This window comes from Stegodyphus dumicola, chromosome 6 (assembly GCF_044657685.1).
Source record: "Stegodyphus dumicola isolate Sdum_Otavi_A_Nest chromosome 6, ASM4465768v1".
Taxonomy (NCBI): domain Eukaryota; kingdom Metazoa; phylum Arthropoda; class Arachnida; order Araneae; family Eresidae; genus Stegodyphus; species Stegodyphus dumicola.
Genome location: NC_140773.1, coordinates 183,969,291 through 183,994,024, shown reverse-complemented (window position 1 = coordinate 183,994,024; position 24,734 = coordinate 183,969,291). Strand labels below are relative to the sequence as shown.

Here is a 24,734-nt window from a genome sequence, read left to right as displayed (position 1 = left end):
CCACCTCACTTTCCGCCGACGGAATTTGAAGGGGCCAGACTCGCTCTCCCTTCTGCTGTCGAGTGGAAAGAGAATCCCCACTGGTTTTCCGATATCGATCTCGACCGGTATCCAGACTAGACCCCAAGATTGCGTTTTGTGCAAAAATTAAGGCAGGATTTAAGAATAAGGTTTCGGAATGAGTATTTAGCAATGTTGATTCATAAAGTTAAGAGCCGGGAAGAATCTTTAAAGTTGGGGAGGTCGTTCTTTCAGAAACTGATGGCAAGCGTATCAACTGGCCTTTAGGAATCGTCATTGAAGTCTTTTCTGGAGCAGATGGGCACTCAAGAGTTGCCAGAGTGAGAACAGCTGATGGAGAGAAGTTGAGACCATTCCAAAGACTTTATCCGTTAGAAATCAACAGTTCGGAAAAGTTACCAGTAATTGCCAAAGATGCTCGAAGGGATGAAAGTGCTCTACGAATATGCCTCTACGCCCTGTAGGTAATGATTCAGATTCCAGTGAAGATGATGATTCATCACCCAAAGTCCCAGATTTTGTTACTAGAGCTGGTCGACGGGTTAAAATTCCCAATAGATTTGATTTATAACTTTTGTTGCAATTTATAGGTATCCTACAAATTGCAAGGTGGGAGGTTGTTTGAGTAATACCATCTACAACTCAACTCTGTTTAGGTTTTATGTTTTAAAAATAAGCTCTATCGTTTTGGTAAGAATAACTGTTTCTAAATTTTGTAAATATCAGCAATTAAAGTGTTTTTTTCATATTAAATCCATAGTTATTTTCGAATCCTTTAAAATAGAGGTTCCTCTTCTTGAGAAACATTTTTTTTTTCTTTTTTTGGTATCAAAATGATGTGGAGAAATGAGGAATGTTCATCACCTCTCCAGAATTCTTAGATTTCAAAGACTGGCATAGCTGCCCAGATTTTTAACATTTTCTTAAAGAGCTTTAGTTCTCGGACAAGGTCTGTTTCGGTTTTGTTAATTATGGAATAGCACACTAAGGGTTACTGTCTACCTTGGCGAAGACATTCTTCCTTTAGTGAAAGTAACTCTAACTAGTTTCGCTCTAGTCCATAGGATGTCCATAGGTTGCTATAGTCCAAATAGTAATACTCATATTTATGCTATAATTCCAATACATCATGAATCTTCTTCCTACTCCGAATATCTATAATGTGTAACCTCAGCAATATGTTTCTCGTGAAATATCCCATTTCTAAAAATATGCCGCTTTCCTCTAGCTATGCCACTAGCTTTCTTATTTATTGTTTTAAAATATGAGAACAAATAATCCATAACGCAATTACCTTTTTAGTTAGATTGTTGAACTGCGTTGCTTAACCACCAGGGTGCCTGGGCGCCATAGCCCTACCCCTCATCGAATAACATCATAAATTTTCGAATTATGAGAAATATAACTGAATGTGCTAAATAATTAAAACATATTTTTGCCTTAAGTACCTAATTACTAATCCATACATAATTAACTATTTTTTAACAACTATTTCACAGAAGAATACATATACACACAAGAGAAACAAAATACGAAGTGCGACGCCTTAGTGCCACTAGTAAAAACAAAAAGCAATCAGGAGGAAAAAAGAACAATATACAATAAAGAATCTGAGCAACAATTTGCATAACACATATACAAAATTACACATTACTAACATTTAGGATCGCCCTTGGGCGCTTACTGAAATTGGGGTCCCTAGTATCATAACAATAGTTAACAACCACAGGATTGTCCAGAAGTTCCTGTTTATCATAAAATGCCCTAGATAGGCGGCAATAAAAATCACAAAGATCCTCTATTCTTAACTCTTTACAAATTTGGCTATTCCGAATGTACCAGGGGGCATTACATATCATACGCAATACCCCGTTTTGGGCACTGAATGTGCTAAAAAACGTAAGTGCACGACTCTCTTGTTTTGCATCCAATAAGTCATTTTGCCGGTGTATAGGAAATCAAGTTTATATCTTGTGCGGTTATGATCGTTACCTGCAGCCACACGAAGCGAATGTTAAGTGAGGTAGATTTGCAACGAAAGTATGGCTGTGGTTGTGCGAAATTTTCTTCGTAATGATTTTATACGAATTTCCAATACATACAGAACGCAGAAGGTAATATATTTTAAATTAGAATAACGGTTTAATACTTGACTCGTTTAAAGCAAATCGTATAGCCAAAGTATTTGTTTACCTCAATGAGTGACCTTGCGGTCACCGTAAAATTTAAACTGCCCGGCATGTTTATATTTTTAAATGACCGTGGTAATTTTTTAAAATTTTCCAAGATTCATATATTTTTTTGCACACGATACTGAAATTGAGATCCTTATGCTACTAACTAACCTATATAAATCCGCATTACATAATAGCAATACCTAATAACATTCATTGCAAATTATTGAAATATTTATTTATTTTGATGCATTGAATATTTATGTTGGTCGAAATTGGCTTAAATGTATAATGAATAGCATTAAAGTATAGAGAATTAGGTCTCAGTCTCCATGTAATCATATATATGCCACAAAATTGACCAGAAGTTTAAACTGGTTTTTGACATGTGTGAAACTATCTGTTCATAATTAACCCAGCTTTTTCTATTTTTTTTATAATTCTTCAGGAAAATGATATTTTTGTATGGAATTTGGTGTGTCATACTTTTATGGAAAAATGTGCATTTTCATTTATTATACTGTTACATATTTATAAAAGCAGTTTTTGAGAGATTTATTTATGTACAAGAGTAATATATTTGAAATTTGCTTATTCTGCTCTTTATATTACAGATTTACAAGTTTGTGTGTTTTAAGAAAGTAAGCTGTTATTGTTAATGTTGTGCTCATCCGAAATTGTGTTGAAGAGGAGAATAATATATGAAAATTTTCATTGAATTTAAAAAATACTCTTGTGCATATTTTGGTATAATCTTAATATATGATGCACACGGAATTTGATGACATGATGATGAACACTAAACACAGTATTTATGACGAGCAGTAAATGAGTCATTTTAATCTTGGTGATAGTTTTCAAAATCACTCCAAGGCCATGTGTACTAGAATTTAACCCATATTTTAAACTTTGATAACATATATTTAATAGCAGTAAAAATGATTTTAAAATTGTTTTTGAAAATTAAAAATCAAAAGTGATCTTTAAGTTATATGTAAACTAAAACTATACAAACATGTGAATTGATGTAGTTATATGCATTTATGTAACATGATTCTAATCATTGAAAATTCAGTAAAGAACATTTTACTGATATATATTTTCTTTTCGGTACTTTGGTATTATCGCAGGTCGACTCCGACTCCAGTTTTTGTTGGACAGTTTGAAATGAAAATGAATTGAAAAAAATTAATGACAAGCTGATTATTACATTAATAAATAGTTATTTTCTATTTTATTTACATATTAGTAAATAAATATAAGGGAGGAGGATGTATGTAATATTTGCCATTAGTGATTAAACTGATTCATTTAGTTACAAATTTCACTGGTAAATTTAAGTAAGCAGCAATAGTAGCACAAACTCCCAAAATTGATACCATTCTTAAGAAGCGACCAGTAAAAGGAGCAATTATTGATCAAGCAATGCGATAAAGAAGTACGTATTTGATCATAAAGAGGTTTTTAGAATTAAGAATTTTTTTAGAAGATTTAGATAACCCTAATGTTTCATTAACAGAAAGACTGTAGAATGATCTTTCAGAATTAGAAACTCTTTTTTCTACACCGTATATAGACACAAAAAAGCTGCAGTCTAAAGAATTGACAGGAGGGGAGAATGGAAGAATGTGATGTTTGTTCTTTCTGAAACGGAGGGTTAATTGCAGAAGGAATCATTTCTTCAATGAAGAAAAGAAAAACTAGTTTGCTAGACAATGAGATCTTGCTGGGTTCAATGTATGTAGATCCGAAACAACGAAATTTCTTGGATGACGAAGAAATTAAAAATGCAAAGAAAGCCATCTATGAATTTTCATTAAGAATGAAATTATTCTCAGAACAGCTGGAGAATTCAAATCAAGACAGTCGTGCTTCAGACTTTGCAATTGAGTCTCTATCATACTCTTCCAGTGATGAATTGGATTTTGAGAAATATTTTTGGATAATATTGAAAAGGCTAAGGCAAAGCGAATGAGAATAAAGAACCATGAACCTTTAGATATAAAACTGAAAAAAATACAAACACGATTTCTATACTTGAAGAACTAGAGAAATATGATTGCACTTGCAAGACACATCTTTTATAACTTTTAGAACAAATCGGATCTATGGCCTGCCAACAAAAATCTTGCCGAAGTTTATACCGTTTCTTAGAAATAACCAATGTCAGTTTTCCATTTCATAATAAATGCTAATTAATATAAATAATTTGCTATGCCATCAATTGTTTTCTGTAGCATCTATTACTTCTTTTATATTAAAAAAATAGTACATGTGTATATGTTTACATATATATATGAGGGAGTCTAAAATTTCAGTTGTTGGAGTTGGAGTCGGTCATTTTCCCTATGGACTTCATAGCCCTGTCTAAAATGGAATCAAATTAATTTCTCCCATTTGCTTCTTGCTTCAAATAAATTCTGACAAATAGTATGTGAGATTTTACCGTGTGGTGTTGCTTCGTATTTTATTTTTTTGACGTTATATATTAAACATAATATACCTAAAAACATAATAAAATGCAATTGCCAGATTTGCGAGCAAATAAAGCACCTTGTTTTCTATACAGAAGCATAACATGGTATCTAAAAGTAGTTTTTTCATATCTTCAGTATAAGTATTTTATCCATATTAAATAAGCCTAAGACTTTTAATGGTTTTATTTTACAGTTACAATTTTCAAGTATTCCAAGGTTTTCAAGTGGATCAAAGAAGGTGAGTGCCAGACTGCTTCATTAATATTTAAAAATAAATAATTTCATTAATATTAAAAATTCATTAATATTTAAAAATAATTAATAATAATTAATATTTAAAAATAATTTCATTAATATTTAAAAAGCTTTTATTTTTTATCTTATAGTTTATTAGTTCAATTAAAAAACATTTTTTTTTTTGTCATTTTGTGCATGAATATAGATGTATACTTAACACACTGTATATAAGGAGTAGGAATTTTACAGGGAGTATGCATATACATATATGAAATAATTTGGATGTTACTAACATGTAGATACATAAGTAGTTGCACTCACGATTAATTTAACATTTGTTTACTTTGGAATAGAAGAATGCTTTAGTTGTAGACAAACATTTTGGAGGATGACACGGATAAGTTGGAATAGTAAGTGCATCTGTTCTGGAATTACTCTGCTGATACTTTTTAGATATTTTAAATATGTTTGAAGAAAGAAGAAGCAGTAGGTGACAATTTAATTTACAGCACATAAGCCAAAAAGAGAATGCGAGGTGTTCAAAATGAAATCACAGTTCAGAAAATTTTAGTTGACTTGAAGAGATGAAACTCTTCAGAATAAGAAGACAAGGTGTAGTAAATATGAGGGAAGGTTTAACACAGAACATTCCAGTTATGTTCAATAAGGGTTTGTCTGACATTCATTGACACATGTGAGGATAACTCTTGTCATAATAAGCATCATCTTGAATACATCTTGAAGGTTATTTTGTTTCAACACTTTGTTTAAATTTCTGCTTTTGAAACTGCCGTTTGAGAACAGTATTTTTCTGAATTGCATGATTTAGTGGTGATAATCATAGTATACAATTCCTACTATACACAACACATTACTTTTTTTTAGATGCAGCCAGCCTCTATGTGTTAGTAAAAGAGTCTCTTTTGGCTTATCCCATGAAATGATTTTATGTATCATTATTGTTTGTTATCTGCAGTAATGAGCCATTAAAAAACAAGCTTCTCTATTTCTTTTCAGCAAAGAATTACCTGCCAAAACTTGAGCAAGCATATTTTTCTCTGTTAAAGTGTGAGATATACACATACATTGTAGTAGGTTACACACTGAGTCTTCTTCAAATGATCATGTACTGAACTTATGGAATGTTTAATTTTTCTGATAATATCTGAATTGTATAACATTGATTTTTAGCAATACCACCAATAATAATTGATTTGGAAAGCCACAGAATTTTCCAGATGACCCAATATATATATATGGTTGATCTTTGGATTATGGTAACTTGGCGATTTTTTGGCGAAAATTTGGCGACCAACTCTGCTACAGGAACCCTCTATTTTTTTTTTCGCCGCCATTTTGTCTTCACGAAGTAAAGACATGTTTCTTTTCTTTTTATTTACTGAACGCTTTTTCCAACAATCTACTAGCCGAATTACACTTATGCTAGAAATTTTATGTAACAAAACTGCTTAATCATGACAAATATTAACTGCAAAATTGGGAAAAAGTGCACAATCGCAAACTCCTTGCACGTTTTTCACAATAGCACATACACATAAACCATTTACACGTCGACTTATTTTTGCTTAAAAAAACATCCCAGAATTGCACAAAATAGGCATTGCACACACTCTTAACTTTATCCATCTACACTGCTATTTTCTCATAAATTACAAAAATTTGCACGAAAATGCAAAAAAATTCTGTGAATCTTTCAACTCGGTAAAAAGCACATATATGAAATTACCTGATCGCGAAAAAGTATATACCCTTTCCAAGAATGAACATTTCCACGTATAAAATAAATAAAATATCCAAAAACTTTTACCTCTAAATTATCTATTATATTATAAACATTACCAACGAATTCATACCTCAAACATTACAAATGGTTACAAATACTTAGTGTCAAATATTTAAATTATTTCCATGCACGTTTACTTCAACTGAAACGTATACCAAATTCCTACAAACATAAAATTCACAAAATAACTATCATTTAATTAAAATATCACTAAACCATGTACACGTCGACTTATTTTTACTTAAAAAAACATCCCAGAATTGCACAAAAATGGCATTGCACACACTCTTCACTATATCCATGTACACTGCTTTTTTCTCATAAATTTGAAAAATTTCACGAAAATGCATGAAAATTTTGTGAATCTTTAAATCCGGTAAAAAGAACATATATGAAATTACCTAATCGCGAGAAAGTATATACCCTTTCCAAAGATGAACATTTCACCTATAAAATAAATAAAATATCCAAAAACTTTTACCTCTAAATTATCTATTATATTATAAACGTCACCAACGAATTCATACCTCAAACATTACAAATGGTTACAAATACTTAGTGTCAAATATTTAAATTATTTCCATGCACGTTTACTTCCACTGAAACGTATACCAAATTCCTACAAACATGTAATTCACAAAATAACTATCATTGAATTAAAATATAATTAAATTCAAAAACACTACTTAAAATATAAAAATCATTGCTAATAACAATTTTCCAATAATATCATATTATTTTATTTACTCCTTACATTTAGAAAAGTGCATAAAAATAATATCCTCAAATAATTCAAAATACTAACTTACCTAATCTTCTTCAGAATCTTGATTATGTGTCCGATAAACTTTTCTTATTTCCTCCACTAAATAAAAAGCAAGCGTACGTGCGCCTGTTTCAGGATCTTTAAAATCATACTTATAGTTCACAGCAAGGTACCAGGTAAAATAAATAACTTAATAAAACATCTTTACTTCTATCTCGCACAACCTTAAAAAAACACTTATTACTACCCCTTTCAATCCCACTAAATACCCATTTCGAATTCACTTTAGTTAGGGCCATGGGATCCAAAAATTAACGAACACTGTTTCACACAACACAGAATAAAGCTAAATACAAAATTTCCAGATTTTTTCCCGATTCCCCCCCTTTTCCGATTAAAGAACTGTAATTCGTCCATTAATGTCACATGACATATCTCATGATCTCTCATTTCCCTCACACAAAATAATGCGTAATCGGAACTGAGTACTTCTCACATTATAACCAAAGTCCTAGGTAGTCCTTTATCGCCTCCAAAATGTTGCCAAACTACCAGTTACCATATTCCAAAGATCAGCCATATATATATATATATGTAAAATATTTAAAAAATACGATGGCTTTGCTCTTTGCGAACCAGCAACCTTTAATTAATTTTCTGCAATTCAGGATCGTCCCCTAACCCAGTACCTTCTAGAACATTCGCACCTATTACATAACCTCCTCATATAAATGCTGCGTCATAAGTTTTTCTACATTTTTCTAGAAGCTACTCTGTTACATAACCTTTCATATAAATGCTGCGTCATAAGTTCTCCTACACAGATGCCTTCTTGCCTTCGTCCTGTTAACACTTCTGCTATGCTCCTCTTTCTTTGTTAGAATGTTATGACGTATTAAAGTTTAAAGTCAATCGTATCTAATAGTTCAATTACTGACTAAGTTATTTGATTAACTCCATCTGGAAAAAGTCATCTGTTCTAAATTAAAATAAAGATATGCTTGCTGTTAAAAGTGAAAAGTCCTGAGTCGTCATTTTTCTCCGTGCTTCAATCATCCCAGCTTTGTCAACCATCTGCCAGAACGTGTAATGGAATAGCCTCACCATTCGCCCACGATGTGTTGGAATAACTGAAAACATTACATATATATAATACAGGATTTTAAAATTAAAGACATAAACTAATTATTACTACCAATTAATAAATGACATAAGAAATAAAGTAGAATTTTTCTGGTTATCTGCACCCTCCTGAAAAATATTCCTAAGGCAGTTTTCTATATTGCCAAAATAGGCAATCTAAGATGTTAGTAAAATGTTTTTATTTGATAGCCCGAGTATGTGCTTGCACACAGCAGACAGATGATGACTATTAGTTTATGTTGCACTGCATGTGAATTGTTCTGAATTGAAATGTGGCCGAAGTTTAAGAATTCTCTGCAAAGTTGGCAGCAAATTAACAGCCTTTTAGCGGGGCAGTGTGGATAATCGGAAAGTACCAAATATTGTAAACTATACATTAAAATTAATAATAATAAAAAATATATTTAGTATTTCATAAAACATCTTGAACAGTGGATAGTGCCACTAAGAAATTTATAAATACTATCAAGGATGACTATAAGTGAGCTGAAACCATACCTCAATGCAGCTGGTGGAACATGTTCCTAGCAGACAATCAACAAAAAAATTCAAGCACTCAGAAGGCATTTTCAGTCATATCAAGATCCAGAAGAATGTGCAAAAAGGTGTAGTTCATATATATATATATATATATATATGTGTGGAAATCAAAGAGCTTGAATGTCAAGCTTGTCAAAGAGCTTGAATGAGGACAAGGTTATGTTCATCAAAAATCATTGACAAATACGTGTCAATGAAAATGGTACCATTTGCTCCCAAGCAATCTAAAAGCGCTCTAAATAGAGTGATACAGATAGTTAAATACATAAATGATAACTCTGATGAGTTGTTACAACTTTCAAGGGCTGACTATACACATCAATTTTGTAATAGCAGTAATGCATTTTAATAACTGTGAACCTAATATCATAATTCCAAGTTTTGTTCAAAATCCATATGTAGACACAGCTTTAAATTTTGTCTTCCAGAACTACAACTGTTAAAACACTGCTGTAAATCTAATATTTTTTCAAGATTTGTAAAATTCCAGTGTCTAAATAGGTTTCAGTTCCATGTCATGTACGCAGAACTGTATTTGTTAAAACTGTTATTGTAATTCTACTACCATGCGGAATTAAATGCCTAATAGACCTGCCTGCCGACTCTTCCTTTGGGCTGTAATTGGCTAGGTAGTGGATATTTTCCAACTGACTTGACATAATGGTTTGAAGCACTGAATGGTCATAATGGTTTGAAGGGCATGTGAGCTGTCCATTCAAGCAGTGAAAAAAAAAAAAAAATCTTGCATTTTTATTTTTACACATGAAATATAATTTTAATGCTGTTGAATGTTTAAAAAGTCATGTAAGTATTGTACCTAATAAGTTAAATGGGAAGTACTCTAAAATGAAACTTTTTAAAATATTACATTTAGAATAATAAAAATAAGGATTCAGAATAATTTTTAAGATGCCGTAATTGGGCGATAAAATCATGTTTTCAAACTGTAAGTAAAAGTACAGAGGTAGGTTAATATGAATAATAAAATATTTAATTGGAAAAAAATAGAATATTACTGTCAACATTTGTTTTTAAATATTAGAGAAACAAACTTTTAAATAATTCTGAATACATAGAATACTGCACTAGTGGTTAAAAATCAGAACTGCTTGAAATTCTTGGTTGGAAAAAGTCTTAGGATGTTGTGTCATATTGTCGTCACTAGAATTATGATTAGTAAGCTCGTTCTCGCAGGAATAGTTCAACAAATTATCTGCACACAGTTTTTCATCATCAGTTGTATTCTATTGCGGCCCATTATTAGAAATTTACTGTAAAAAGTTGTAAAAAAATTATTGTTAAAAAAAATCACTTTGCCACCAAAAAACCTAAAGATGACAATAATCCGCTAATAATTCATAGAAAACAATATTTTCCATTTCCCGTGCTTTAAGAATAATATGCACAAAACAACTTTAGTCATTTCCTGCTTGAGATGTACTAATCAGCCAGACACTGTGGTAAAAGTTAAGATATTCAGTATTAAGAACCCTCTTTACATATTAGATCATAACTGTCAAAGTTGTTTATTCTTAAAATCATATTAAAAATTTGCTTGTTGATTATTTTATTCTAAGAAAATTAATTGGAAATGTACATTAGTTATGGGATGTAAATAGAAAAAGTGGATAATTTTGAAATTATCATCAGTTGCTAAATAAATAAGATACAAGTCTGTACTTAATACTATTAAATGATATTTTGCAACTAGAAGCCAAATCACTATTGATTCACCTGTGACTGCTTATTTCTACAAATCACGTTTCTTGAAAAGCAGATTGTATCTCGATAATTTACATTCTATAAAATAATCCAGCATTGGGATTTATAATAATATAATTCTATTTACATATATACTGTACAAATTTCGAGATTCAGACTCATCGGGACTTCGGCGATTCTGGATTTGGGATTTTTCCGGATATTAGATCATCAGTTTAAATTCAGTAAGATGGCATGTAGAAATTATAAAATTAAAAAATATGAAATCATGATTTGTGAAATAATGAAGCATTTATAATCTAAAGGGTATCAAAATTTACAAAAAAAAAAAAATCTCCTTAATATTTATCTCTTTACTTTGTAGAGTCATTAGGCTTTTTTAAAAGTGCAGTGTCCTCAACGGAACAAGAACCTGGACCTCTCGAATTCATGCAGAGTGCGTTACTGTTACACCATGAAGGCATGTAGGAAGGAGGGAGAAAATACCTCATATACTCCCCCTTTTAAAGGGCGATTGGGTCTCCTAATCCCCAGTCATCAAATCCTGGTGGTGACAAATTATTGTCCACCATCTTTTTGTTCAGGCACAACTATAGCGTCATGAAGTTTTTTTGAAGTAGGAGATGTGAAAAATGGGCAGTGCCCTTGCCAGGACTAGAACCTAGACCTCTCGAATACGTGCTGAATGCGCTACCATTACACCACGAAGGCATGCAGGAAGGGGCGAGTCTCTCAGTTTAGGTTTCTTTTTAAGTTGCTTCATTTTTTTGTGCTAATACTTTCTCTTTAATTCTGTAGACAAACATAATTTCTTGTTCAGTTAAAGTTCCATTGTTCAAGTCCTGAAATTGCAGTGTCGAGAATTCCGACTAACTTGTCAATCGAAATTTTTTTCATTTTCAGTAGCCTCTGTCACTTTCTTCACTATCGCTAGTCGTATCTTCTGGATCTAGAAACATACTACAGTGTTGCAGATTGCATTGTTCCTTAATCTTCCAATTGGATCTGGCTTATTATTTTTTGCAGACTGTTAGAGCAATTTTATAAAAAGTAAGCTTGAACTTTTGATTATGGCAAAAAGAGTTTCCGATTCTGGATCTGCCAAAGGATCTACAAAGCGAAAGCATGTTTCAATGTCCATCACACAAAAAGTGGAATTGCTGCAAAAAATGGATAAAGGCATGAAGAAAGTGATTGAGAGGTTAATGAAAAAAAAATTTTTTTCGATTCACAAGTTAGTCGGTATTCTCGGCACACAATTACAGGACTTGAACAGCGGAACTTTGAACAAGAAATTGTCTGTTTATAGAATTAAATAGAAAGTATTAGCACAAAAAACGAAGCAACTTAAACAACTTACATTGAAAGAGATGTTTAATAAAGTAAACAAATAAATATTAAGCTTTTTTTTTTTTTTTTTTTTTTTTCTGTAAATTTTGATACCCTTTTGATCATAATTGTTCTTTATTTCATAAATTACGGTTTCATATTTTTAATTTTATAATTTCTGCATGCCATCTTACCAGATTTAAATTGATGATTTATAATCTGGAAAAAACCCCTAATCTGGAATCGCCGAAGTCCTGACGAGTCCGGATTAAAGACTTTGCACTGTACAAATTTTGCTATCCATTGATTGGTTGATGATTGGGGCAATGTCATCAAAATGAATAACTTTTATATCATCTTTATTTATTACCATTTTTCCACATTTCTTTACAAAATATATTAATTGGAAAATTTCAACTTTGGTTTGTGATATCCGAAAACCTTCAAATTCGCGGCTATCATCTTCATCAACCTTACCATGAAATACGATAGCTTTTGGCCATAAATTATGCCAAGCATTTTTTAAAGTATGTGGAGTCACATCCTCGCATGATCTTATGATGCTCCACACAGCGTATTTCATGCTTAAATATCTTTAAAATTCTTGAATAGTCTTGCCATTATTCAAGAAATTTAACATGGATTTTAAAAATGCTGCTTTATATTTGCATTTCTGTGCATGCACAGAAATGCAAATATTCTGATATTCATAGGCTGAATGATGAACATATGATTTTGAGGAAAGAATAATATGGATACATCATTTTTCGTTAAAAACTTTAAATAAAGTATGAGCTGAACAGTTGTCTATAATCAGGACAATTTTTGTGAAGTCTGGTAAATCAACCAAATTCGGATGTTGCCAAGCCTCAGGTCTGAGATGATTTTCGAACCAATCATTCATTAACGCTTGTGTCATCCATGTTCCTTTATTTGCATGATATATAATGGAGGAAATCTTTACTCCTTTAAAGACTAGGGGTCATGCATTTTTTGCGATCATGAAAAGTTTACACTCGTGCGTTCCTGCATGCTAAAATTATTAATCTCGCTTTGGAATCTTTGACACCAGTTGGAACCTTTTCTGTAGAGTTGCTAACGTATTTCACGTTACCTATTGCCAGAGAAAGAAAAGTTTCCTCAGTGTTGTAAATTTGTTCTGGAGATCATTTTTTACTATTAAAGAGTTCACTGAATTCATCTGCAAATAATTCAGCAGCTTCAGTATCAGCTGAAGCTTTCTCACCTGAAATTTTTAATTGCCTCATACCATGGCAATTTTTGAATTTGGTTAACAAACTTGTCAAATATGTGCATTCAGTTTTTTAAGTTCATTTCTTTATGAAATATTTTGGCTTGAGCTAAAATTGAACACATCAATGGCATGCCTTTGCTGCGACACTTTCTGACACATCTAGTCATCATTTTGTCATGATCATCACTGTCAGCATAATGAATAATTTTTCTGTTATTCATTGCAGAAGTGGGGTGTTAAAATCCACCAAAAATTCAAAAAGTTCCTTTTTTCTGTTTTCTTATGTCTAATACAGTTAACTTTATAATGCCATACTCCTCGCGTATTTTGAGACTGATACACATTTATCCATTTTTGTGGCAATTATACTTTTTAATGGACATTGAAACGTACTTTTGCTTTGTAGGTTATGTTGCAGCTCTAGAATGAGAAACTCTTTTCAACATAATCGAAAGTTCAAACTTTAATTTTCATAAAACTTCTGTAAGAATAACAGCCCACAAAAAATAATAAGCTAGATCAAATCAGAAATTTAAGAAATAACACAGTCTGCTATGTTAACTGAAATTCCTTGGAATCAGTATAGTTTTAGCCATGCTTAATAGTGTCTGCTATACATTACTGGTTATGTATCATGAGATTGGCGATGGAAAACAAGTTGTTCTACTAAATTTTGTCTTGCTTCTATTGTGCACCGAGAGAATTTAAGCCTAAATTGTATTAGTTTACTTATTTATTATATTTACATATATTTATTGCACATGCTTCAGGCTTATCTGAGTTCTCAATAAATAAATTCCCACATATACAAAAGGTTTATCGAGGGCTGGTGCTAGATATCTAGATATGTTTGCGCATTCTAAATTCTTCTACTGAGTGCCTCCCTAAGTTCTAAGCTTTGGGTCCCTAAATTCCAAAAATATTTTCATCCCTTAATATTGTTGCTCGCCGCTTCTCTAAATTCCAAAAATCTTGTCTCAGTGTAGCCATATGAGCTCTGGCACCAGTTCTGGGTTTATGTAAATAGGAAATCAGTTATTCTTAATTCAAACAACACGATTTAGTGTTTTTATTCTTAATTCAAACAACACGATTTAGTGTTTTTATTCTTAATTCAAACAACACGATCTACTCTTTTTGCTTATGAGTATCATTAACAAAATCTATTTTTACCATAGTGAAAGAAATTTTTGTTAAATTTTTTTCTCCTCAACATTGCTTAATGCTAATTCAGCATTATAATTAATAATTATAACACTGATTTTTGTTGTTTGACTTCTGAATTAGTATTTATTCGGCAGGTTATTGTGTCTTAATTGCTTAATGCATTTAAATTAAATCTGTAATCATCCCCAAGTGTAATGTCAGTATAAAAGGTTACCACACTCTTTGCGTTATTCAGTTACTAATATAAAAATGTTTAAGCATCACTGCATGACTCAAGTTGTCATGTGTGATGAAAGCAAAATATAGAAAGTAACGATTCGCCAGGTTGACGCCAGGGGTATAAAATATTCGTAGGTGTAAAGTCAACAGTGTTTCTATATAGAATGTTTTATTTGAAATTATGCCAAGCAGATATGCAGCTACGGAGCCAAAGTATTGATCACACATTTTTATGCTGCTATAATGATTTCTTCATTAACAAGATACTTTATTTAGTACCGAAGTGAAATTAAGAATCAGTTGACTCTCCACATGTTTTACTATTTTGGGAAGTCAAATATGCATCTGTAAAGCATACACACTTCCACGTACACACACAAAAAAAGTGGTTGGTAATGGCTTTGTGGTCCAGATTTTATATCATTACGGATATTGGATCTCGGTCTTTGTACGGTATTATTATCAAACTGCTTTGATGTTTCACAAACATAATGATTTCATTTCAATATGTATCCGATACATATTAAATATCTCTGTTACGAGAAGGTATTTAGTTCGAAACAATATAGTTAAAGTGCTTAATGTTAAAATACAGGAGTGGTTATGTAAATCACTGAATGGTGGACATAAAGGACTTGGTTTTTGTAGTGTGGATATTGGCTTTGTGGTCCAGATTTTATATCATTACGGATATTGGATCTCAGTCTTTGTATGGTATTATTATCAAACTGCTTTGATGTTTCACAAACACAATGATTTCATTTCAATATGTATCCGATACATATTAAATATCTCTGTTACGAGAAGGTATTTAGTTCGAAAGAATATAATTAAAGTGCTTAATGTTAAAATACAGGAGTGGTTGTGTAAATCACTGAATGGTGGACATAAAGGACTTTGTTTTTGTAGTAGTGAAATATAATGTGAATGACTGTTTGTATCTAACCTTTCGAATTAACAATATTTGCAGTTCCTATTGTATTACTTAAGAATATATCACAATGTGGCCTACTTATATAAAATATTCAGTATTAGTTAGCATTTTATGAATGTCGTACACTTGAAACTTTGGACACCCAATATAAAGTATGGTATATTTTCTAGCACTAAATTTTTTTTTTAAATTTTATTTATTTATTTATTTTTTTATTTTGTAGTTTATAGCTGCAACAGGAGTTGCATTTACTGGAGCTGCAGGAATAATATATGTTTTAAGTGACAGTGTGAAAGCTGGAGAGCCTGTAGTCCATCCACCTAAGCACCCTTGGAGCCATAATGGACTTCTTAGTTCTCTTGATCATGCAAGGTATTTGATTGTAATTTAAACACCATAAGAAAAAGAATATACAGTACAAAGTCCATAATTCGGACTCGGCGATTCCATATTAAGGTTTTTTCCGGATTATAGTTCATCAATTTAAATCTGGTAGGGATGGCATGCAGAAATTATACAATTAAAAATGTGAAACCGTAATTTATGAAATAAAAAGCAATTATGATCTAAATGGTATCAAAATTTACCAAAAAAAGTTTAATATTTATTTGTTTACTTCATTAAACATTTCTTTCAACGTGTGCATGCATAAAGCATATGCACGTAATGTATGCGCATTCTCTACGCGCATACGTAAAGTTTGTGGCTTTGAGGTCCGGATTATAGATCATTCCGGCTAATGGATTACAGACTTTGTACTGTATGATTTTATGTTTTATAAAATGTAAAGTGATCATTGTACATTTTCAAAGCGATAGCAGAAGTTTATTAAAAAATATGGTTTCAATAACATTTATTTTCTTACACACACTCACATATATGTACATAAAGACACAAAGTAAGAAATTTAGAACCAATTTTTCACAAAGACCAAAAATTGAAATTCATAAGGAATAAATTTCAAATAATCCCATAAATACAATAAATAATTTTAAAAAATGTTAAAACCAAAACTCTTCAAACAAGCAATGTCCCAATTAAAAAAATTAATAAAATTGAAAGAAAAATGAACATAATAGAAGAGGAAATCAATCAACTTCAGTGCCACTTTGTCAGGAGAAGGAACATTGAAATCAATTGAAATCTCTCTTTGATAAAAATCCTTGCTTTTCTGTATCCAGAATTAGCTGATGAACCATTTCAATGTATTTTAATTATAATAGTTCACCTGAAAATTCTAGCCCTTCCCTAAAGCAAGGAAAAAAAGTAAATTCTAATGAGAATCATGTACCTTAAATAAAGAGAATTCTGTTTAAGGAATTGAAAACTTAAGTGAAATAATAGAATACTTCAGTGAAAAATTAAAATCAAAATTTTACCTTTCAACAAACAGCACATAATCCAAAAATTTTTTAACTTAAATAAAATTATAAAACTTTAGTGAAAAGATTTATCACTTTTTACAATTTTATTATTCAGTATCTTTTAAAACTCATTTTTGTAATGTTTGGATTTTGAGAAAAGGGAAAATCAAAATGTTGAAAGAGAATGGGGGCAAGGTACTCTTTTCCTATTCAAGGCTTTCTCTCATCACTAAACCATTAGCACTATAGGTGGGAGTTTTTGCCCCAAGGTTGAGCCTTTTTCTGAATGATTAGGGTCATCGGAGCAAGCAAAGAAACTAAGGATATCCAGTCTCCAAGAAATTTTGTCCCTTTTAGCATAAAATAGTTTGCAAATCGTAATTTAATTAATTTCAAGAAAATTTTCACAAGTTTTAATAGAAAATTAAAAAGTTCAATTTGATAAGCAAACTCTTAAATTAGTGACTGAATGCTATTCAAATGTGAAAATATTTCTTTCATTCCCCCCAAAAAGACATTTTTTACATTTCCATTTGAAATCTAACCAACATGCGAAGATAACTTGCCTGGTAGTCCCTGTAGCAATTAAGATTTTAGGATAGGAGAATCGCTCATATATGTCAAACACTGATGTACTTTATTCAGTTTTTCCAATATTGGTAAAAAAATTTCTTCCCTCTTCTGGTCATAAATATTGATGTGCAAAAAATCTGCGGCATGAATATGTGGACACAAAGATGAATTTTACTGATGTATTTTATTTATTTTCAAGCTGTCAGTTTTCCTGGATTACTTAATCTTTTAATATTACTACATATCAAATTTAGCACTAATTGAGGCTGTATTTCAACATCTGCACAGACGCAGTAGCAATAGTGCACCATGGAGATATTTCCTGACTACGGTAGGAATCAAACAGGATTTCTCCACAAGGTATATCCATTAACTGCCAAACCCAAAGTAGTGGTGGGTCAACAGTTCAGACCATATTTGAAAATCTAAATTTTGAAAATACAGAAGTATACTAATGCAATTTCAGGAAATGCAAGAGCATTTAAAAAAAAGTGCACTTACTAAATACACTTAATAGTATACATATATGCGCATATAAACCAGAATAATAATATTAACCTATGTGCTTATTAAAGTTCGTGATAAATTTGCATATAAATTCAATTTTCATTTCTAGACAGTCATCTACTATTGGTATTGTTGAGTTCTGCTCTGAGGAGTATAGACCAGTGCTGTGAATCTTGTGGAGCTCTTCCCTGTTACCAATACTATTATTGTCGGAATTATTTTCAGATTACTAATATATAAAATCCTGCAAATTGATGGAGTTATAGCATGCGAGATCTATGTCCCTAATGAAAAATATATTACCGTGGAGGAATTTCTAAGGAAAATGGGCTTAAATTCACACTACACATAAGGCATTGTGTTTCAAAATATAGGCGCATCAACAAGCCGAAAGATTAGTAATTGGTACATGGATCGGATACACCTAAAATAATACAAAACTTCTTTAAATTAATAATAAGCAAAAAATATTAATATGTTTAATAGTTTTTGAAAATAAATAGTAGTCTTTAAAAGCTAAATTTAACTGTCATTTATTTATTTTAAATACAATATAAATTTATTTCAAGTTTATGTGCTTGTTTGAAAACAAAATGTTGTTTGAAAGAAATGAAGTACTAAGACTGATGCATAACTGTATTAACCATTAGCATAAAAAGAAACTTTAATTTGGGTTCAAGATTATTTCAGAAATGAAATATATTTTACTTATTAGATATTATACAGAACACTGCGGTAATATTTATTTATCCCTTACGGCCTCACCAGTGGTTAAATGGTTGACTGTTGGATACTGCCATTTCGACCTTGGTTCAAACCCAAATAAACTAACAGAATTCCTGCCTGTTTGGGTTTTGCAGTTTTCTCCATGTGCAACATGACCCATCTTCCTACAAAAAGGGTTCCATGAAGTATGATAGCTCTTGTGTGCTTTGCTATATTCAAATAATCCTAACCATCATACTACAACCTCCATCACACTAATCAGGATAGAAGATTTTGAAACAAGATTTTAAATAAGGCTGTGGATCCTTACTAGCAGAGCATCTAAAATCGTTGAGCTCAGGGTTTAAATCCTAGCGAACGAGCTGGTTCCAAGTTTTCTTTGGTTTTTTACAAGTGTAACATGGAATTCAAGCCAGATTCTTCTTTGAAAGCTTCCTTCCTCTTGGGCAGATAAACAATTATGTGCTTTGCTACAATCCAAATATGTTAAATCTGTCTGTATTGTATACAGTTATATCTTTTTAAAGAAATCTTAAGGTAAAAATATGTAAATATCAAAATACATGAAATGGCGAATATTTTTAAGCAGCAAAACTTTTTAATGCACTTTTAAACAACTGAAAATGAGACAGAGAAGGGGAAAAAAACTAAAATTGGTATAAAACTTACTGATTACGAGAGCAAGCTAACAAAAATTCCTTTCCATCTGGAGCTAAAAAATTCTAGTCAAATATGAAGAGTTGTATTTTGATAGCATTTATTAGCTTTGTAAGTACCTACTCAATGTTTGGTTTTCATAATCTTCTATTTATCAGAATGGTGATAAGATCATTAAGTGTAGGAGAGGCAAAAGTATACTTTAAATGAGATAATTTTTACAAAATCTAATAAGCGAGTATAAGTAGTTAGGTAACTTAAGTAATCAAAAATATGCGAAAATTCTTCTGATGACCTCTTTCAAACAGAACGATATATCTGCATAAAAGTAGCACATATTTAGTTCACTCGTGGTATTTGTCGCTATGAACAGAAGGTTATCAAACATTTTTAAACTACTTCCTAATAAGGTATCAAGTTCAAATTTTATAAACATATTGATTGAGGATGATAATACAATATGGTAAAATGAGTTCTCTAAAATATCATTTAATTTAATGTTGACATGATTTTTTACACATATTTTCATTTACAAAGCAAACTACAAAAGTCTGAAAACTTTAATGTTTGCACCAGCCTGAAATATTCTTTTAAATAAAATTTGTATAAAATTTTTAACATAACTTCTTATTTCTGGGTGAATTATTGAAAGTCAGAAAGTGGGCCTCATTTTTTTAAAATTATTCATGATATAAAGTTGTAGATTAATTTTGTAAAGAATATTATTTAATATCTTATTCCTATTAATCTGTATAATAAATTATGATAATCTTCATGTTATCGAGACCAGATTAAAAAAGGAATGGACGTATGTGTTCGTGTATGCATGTATATATGTATGTATGAACGTATATATTCACATACACAAACACACATGCATACATATGTTCCTGAATCCCTCCCGATAGCAGAATAGTGTCTAAATTGCATTTTTCTCTTTAATTTGTTAATCATTTTATGAGTTATAAATGAAAGGTTTAATTCATCTTCTGTTCACTTTCTAACTGTTAACAAATTTCTTGTTTCTAGAGAAGCAGTGTAGGGCTTTTATCACAAAACATCAAGGAGAGTTCTTTGCATGCTATTGAGTGTCATTATCTATTATCCCAGGTTGGAGGGATGCTTGTGGATTTGAGCATTTGGGGTAATAGTAAGATAAAAGTCTGGGCTAGCCATAGCTTTGAATTCTAACAAAAAGATGGGCAAGCCCGTTTTCGAGGGTATATTTAAAATAATACTTTTCAATGACAAACCTTTAAGGAGTCTGTATAAAAGAACAAGAAAATCTGGGTCAAACTGTTAAAGGGTTCATTTTGACAAAAGATCCTTAACTTTATTCATCTGACAGTTTTAATTCTTTCTCTCTCTCTTCCTCTTTTTGGGCACAAGGCATTACCTTGATTGAAACACAAACATTTCAAAATTATTTCTTCTTTGTGAATGAAGAGTTCATAAAATATTGCATCAAAACAATTTTTGCCTTTTGGGGATATTAATTCTTTTAATATGTGGCGCTAAATTTGGCTACATATGAACATCAAGATCAATTTGTATAAAAATATTTTTATTTGAAGACTTGTGAAATTTTGATGATATTTTTTACAAACATAATAACATTGATAAATATTATAAAAATAATGATAATACACTAAAATTATGTTTATGAAATAAGATGAGAATAAAGTATTTTTATTTTTCACTGTCATATTTTAAAGTGACATTACTTTCCATTTTGATGATTTAGAAGTATTTTGATTCTGAAAAAGGAACATGATAATAATTGCTATAAAGCACAGTTTTGAAAACACTTCTTGCAGGGGGGGGGAGAGAAAAAATTGCAAACATCAAAACCATCTTCTGGCATTTTGTTATTACAAAGTTGTAGATATATTTATATTTCGCATTTTAGACCTTACACCTCAGAAGACAGTGAAAACAAAATTATTAAAATTTTCTACTTTTGATTTTAAAAGTTTCTGTTAAGCATGTTTATCTTCCCTTTATTTTCTCATTAGATATGAGTTTGGAGATAAGATGAGTTCTCATTTGATATGAGTTTGAAAACAAAATTATTATAATTTTCTACTTTTGATCTTAAAAGTTTCTGTTAAGCATGTTTATCTTCCGTTTATTTTCTCATTAGATTGAGTTTGCATAACTAGTTCTAACTCTGTCACATGGACTAGAATCTTTGGAAAGGAATTTTCTATTAATAAAAAAATTGAAAACTGACAAAAGATTAATTTTATATGTCTCAGTGCACCCTACATAGGCCGCTAGGCATTTTGCTGCTTGTTTTAATCTCTATGGGTCCTAAATTCTGCCCGAATTCTAAAACTTTTGTGACACCTAAATGTTGGTGTTGAGCACTTCACTAAATTTTAAAATTTCTGCCACTCTGGCTCTGGTGCCAGCCCTGACCTCATATAATTTCATATTTATTCTTAATACTCATATTCTTAAAGAAATAAAATTAGCAGTTTCCTCCCTGCATTCTAATTACAAGCAGTTCTTTAGAATAACAGAAATCTTTCATTAAATGTGAAAATTCTAAAATGAAGAGAAAATTTATTGAGGAAAAAATAATTACACAGAGAGGAAGAAAATTACTCTTCAAAGGTATATTTTTGAAACATTAACAAATTAGGAGATGAAGCAGAGTCTAGTGAGAACATTGATTTGTTCGTTGAAAATGATGAAATGATACTAAAGAGAAGGAAATTGATGTAAATTAGCTAAAGTATCTGGAAAGGTTTCAAATTAAAAAGACGCATAAATATTTTATTATGTGTTTTCACTAAAAACATACGTGTTTTGTAGTCTTTAATGTATAATTATCCTTATATTATTTTAGAATGACTATCATAAATTATACATGTCATAAAATCTACTTAGATTGTGATTTAGTGCTTTTTTAACAGGTATTTTTTAGAAAATAATTATTATGAAAAATAATTAATAATAACCATGTAAATATGTAATGATTACGAATATCAAACTACATAATTTAATTCATTGTAACTAACTGCTTGCCCTTGGAAGTTATCTCTATATGTTAAGGTAAGTTATTGCCTTCCCTTAATCTTTGCATGTATGCAAGATACAACACAAAAATATAAAAATTAACATACAGCTCTACTTTCAAAGTACGTGCTCAGGAAGATCTCTATCATCGTGTTTCTCCTAAGTGTTGTAAGAATGCTATCCCAAATTTATGTAATGATTTAAGGCGTAGAGCAGTCGCTGAATTCCGTCTTGCCACTAGACATGTTCGATTCTTGTGCAACGCACACGCATGAAGTCCAACACCAAGTTGAAGAATTTCTCTCCTCAGATACACAATCTGAGGAACCCATTACCACAACAATGACTGAGATTTCTGCAATTGTCAAAAATCTCACCCCTGCAAAAGCAACTGGCCTGGATAGGATTTCTAATCGCATGATTAAAAATTTACCAATTAAATTTATATTTTACCTAGCAGTTTTGATAAACTCAATGCTAAGGTTAAAATATTATCCTGATAGCTGGAAGAATGCTTTAGTCATTCCTATTCTAAAACCTGGTATGGACCCAAAGGTCCCTCAAAATTATAGGTCCATCAGCCTCCTGTCTTCACTTAGTAAAATTTACGAAACTATACTGCTTAGATACCTGAATGATTTCTGCTGAAACCGAAATATTCTTATTCCTCAGCAATTCGGTTTTCGCGCAAAGCACTCAACTCAGACCCAGCTACTGAGGGTAGTAGAAATCATTCATACAGGATCTCGCAGTGGAAAGCCTACAGCTATAGTTTATTTAGACATAGCAAAGGCTTTCGACAGGTGTTGGCATATCGGAATTTTATTCAAGCTCATGCGACTTGAAATTTCGGCTCAATTTGTGCACTTAATGCACTCTTATCTCAATAATCGTTCCTTTTCTGTCAAAGTTAAAAACTCTGTTTCTTCTCCTCAGCCTATCCTGGCTGGCGTCCCACAGGGAGGAATTCTTAGCGCAACACTCTTCAACTTGTATGTAAATGACATACCACAATCACCTAGTGTCGATCTAGCACTTTATGCAGACGATACAGCCATCATTTCACAGCACTCAACACTGCATGCCACTCTCAATCACCTTCAGCTGTATTTAACAGACTTGGAGTCCTGGCTCATTACCTGGAAAATCAAAATTAATGTCGCTAAAAGTGCCGCCACCGTTTTCTTTTCCAGAAAGAGGAACGTCCATAGTCAACTCCCACCACTCAGGTTATTTGAAGAAGAATACCTTGGGTGGATTCCTACAAATATCTGGGAGTTTATCTGGACGCGAAGCTGCTCTGGAATACTCATATCAGCTATACAATAGCCAAAGCAAGAACCACCAGAACTCAACTCATGTCTCTTATCAACCGTACCAGCAACCTCTCTCTCAGCAATAAGATCCTCCTGTACAAAAGTACCATCCTCCCCATCCTGACTTACGCAGCCGTCGTCTGGTCTACAGCAGCTAACAGCCACCTAAAGAAAGTTCAAGTATTCCAGAGCGTCACGCTTCGCATACTCACTAATGCTCATTATTTCGTCCGGAATGAAGTGCTACATAACGACCTCAAAATGTTACCACTGGATACCTTTTTTGGGCAAAATTCGGCCAAGTTTTTCAGTAGATTGTCACAGATTGAAAACCCAGTCTTGCATTCACTTCCTGCATATGACCCAACGGAGCCCAGCTCCGCTAAGCGACCTAGGAGCATTCTTGACAGAACATTTAACATCTTTCCTAGAAAGCCAAAGCGGAGGTGTTTGCTTGACTAGGAATTCTTTCTAATTTTAAATTTCAACCAGCACTTCACGGGCCTAATCCGGCGACCCTTAATTACCTTTTATTTCGTCATAATTGCCCGCTAGACCTAATCTGGCCTCGTTCATCGGTACTTAAATCTGTACTGCTAATCATATGATTTCCCCCCATTTACCAGGACCTCACCTTTTCAGATATCATGGACCAGACTTACAGGATCCAATTTAACTTTAAAATAGGAATTTAAATTAACTCACAGCTACTTTATTTAACTTCACAAAATTTTAAATTTTAAGACATAATTAATTCAGATTGAAAATAATTTAAGTCA

At 31.7% G+C, this 24,734-nt stretch overlaps 1 protein-coding gene across 1 annotated transcript in view; it reads left to right on the top strand.

Moving 5' to 3' along the window:
* The first annotated feature begins 1,986 nt into the window (after nucleotides 1–1,986).
* Nucleotides 1,987–24,734, top strand: part of Cyt-c1 (Cytochrome c1) — a 54,766-nt gene continuing 32,018 nt past the window's right edge. Inside the window, exons 1-3 of the mRNA XM_035370326.2 lie at nucleotides 1,987–2,135; nucleotides 4,866–4,910; nucleotides 16,012–16,160. Of these exons, the coding sequence (XP_035226217.2) occupies nucleotides 2,064–2,135; nucleotides 4,866–4,910; nucleotides 16,012–16,160 (266 nt within the window). The 5' untranslated portion in view covers nucleotides 1,987–2,063. The remainder of the gene's footprint in view (nucleotides 2,136–4,865; nucleotides 4,911–16,011; nucleotides 16,161–24,734) is intronic.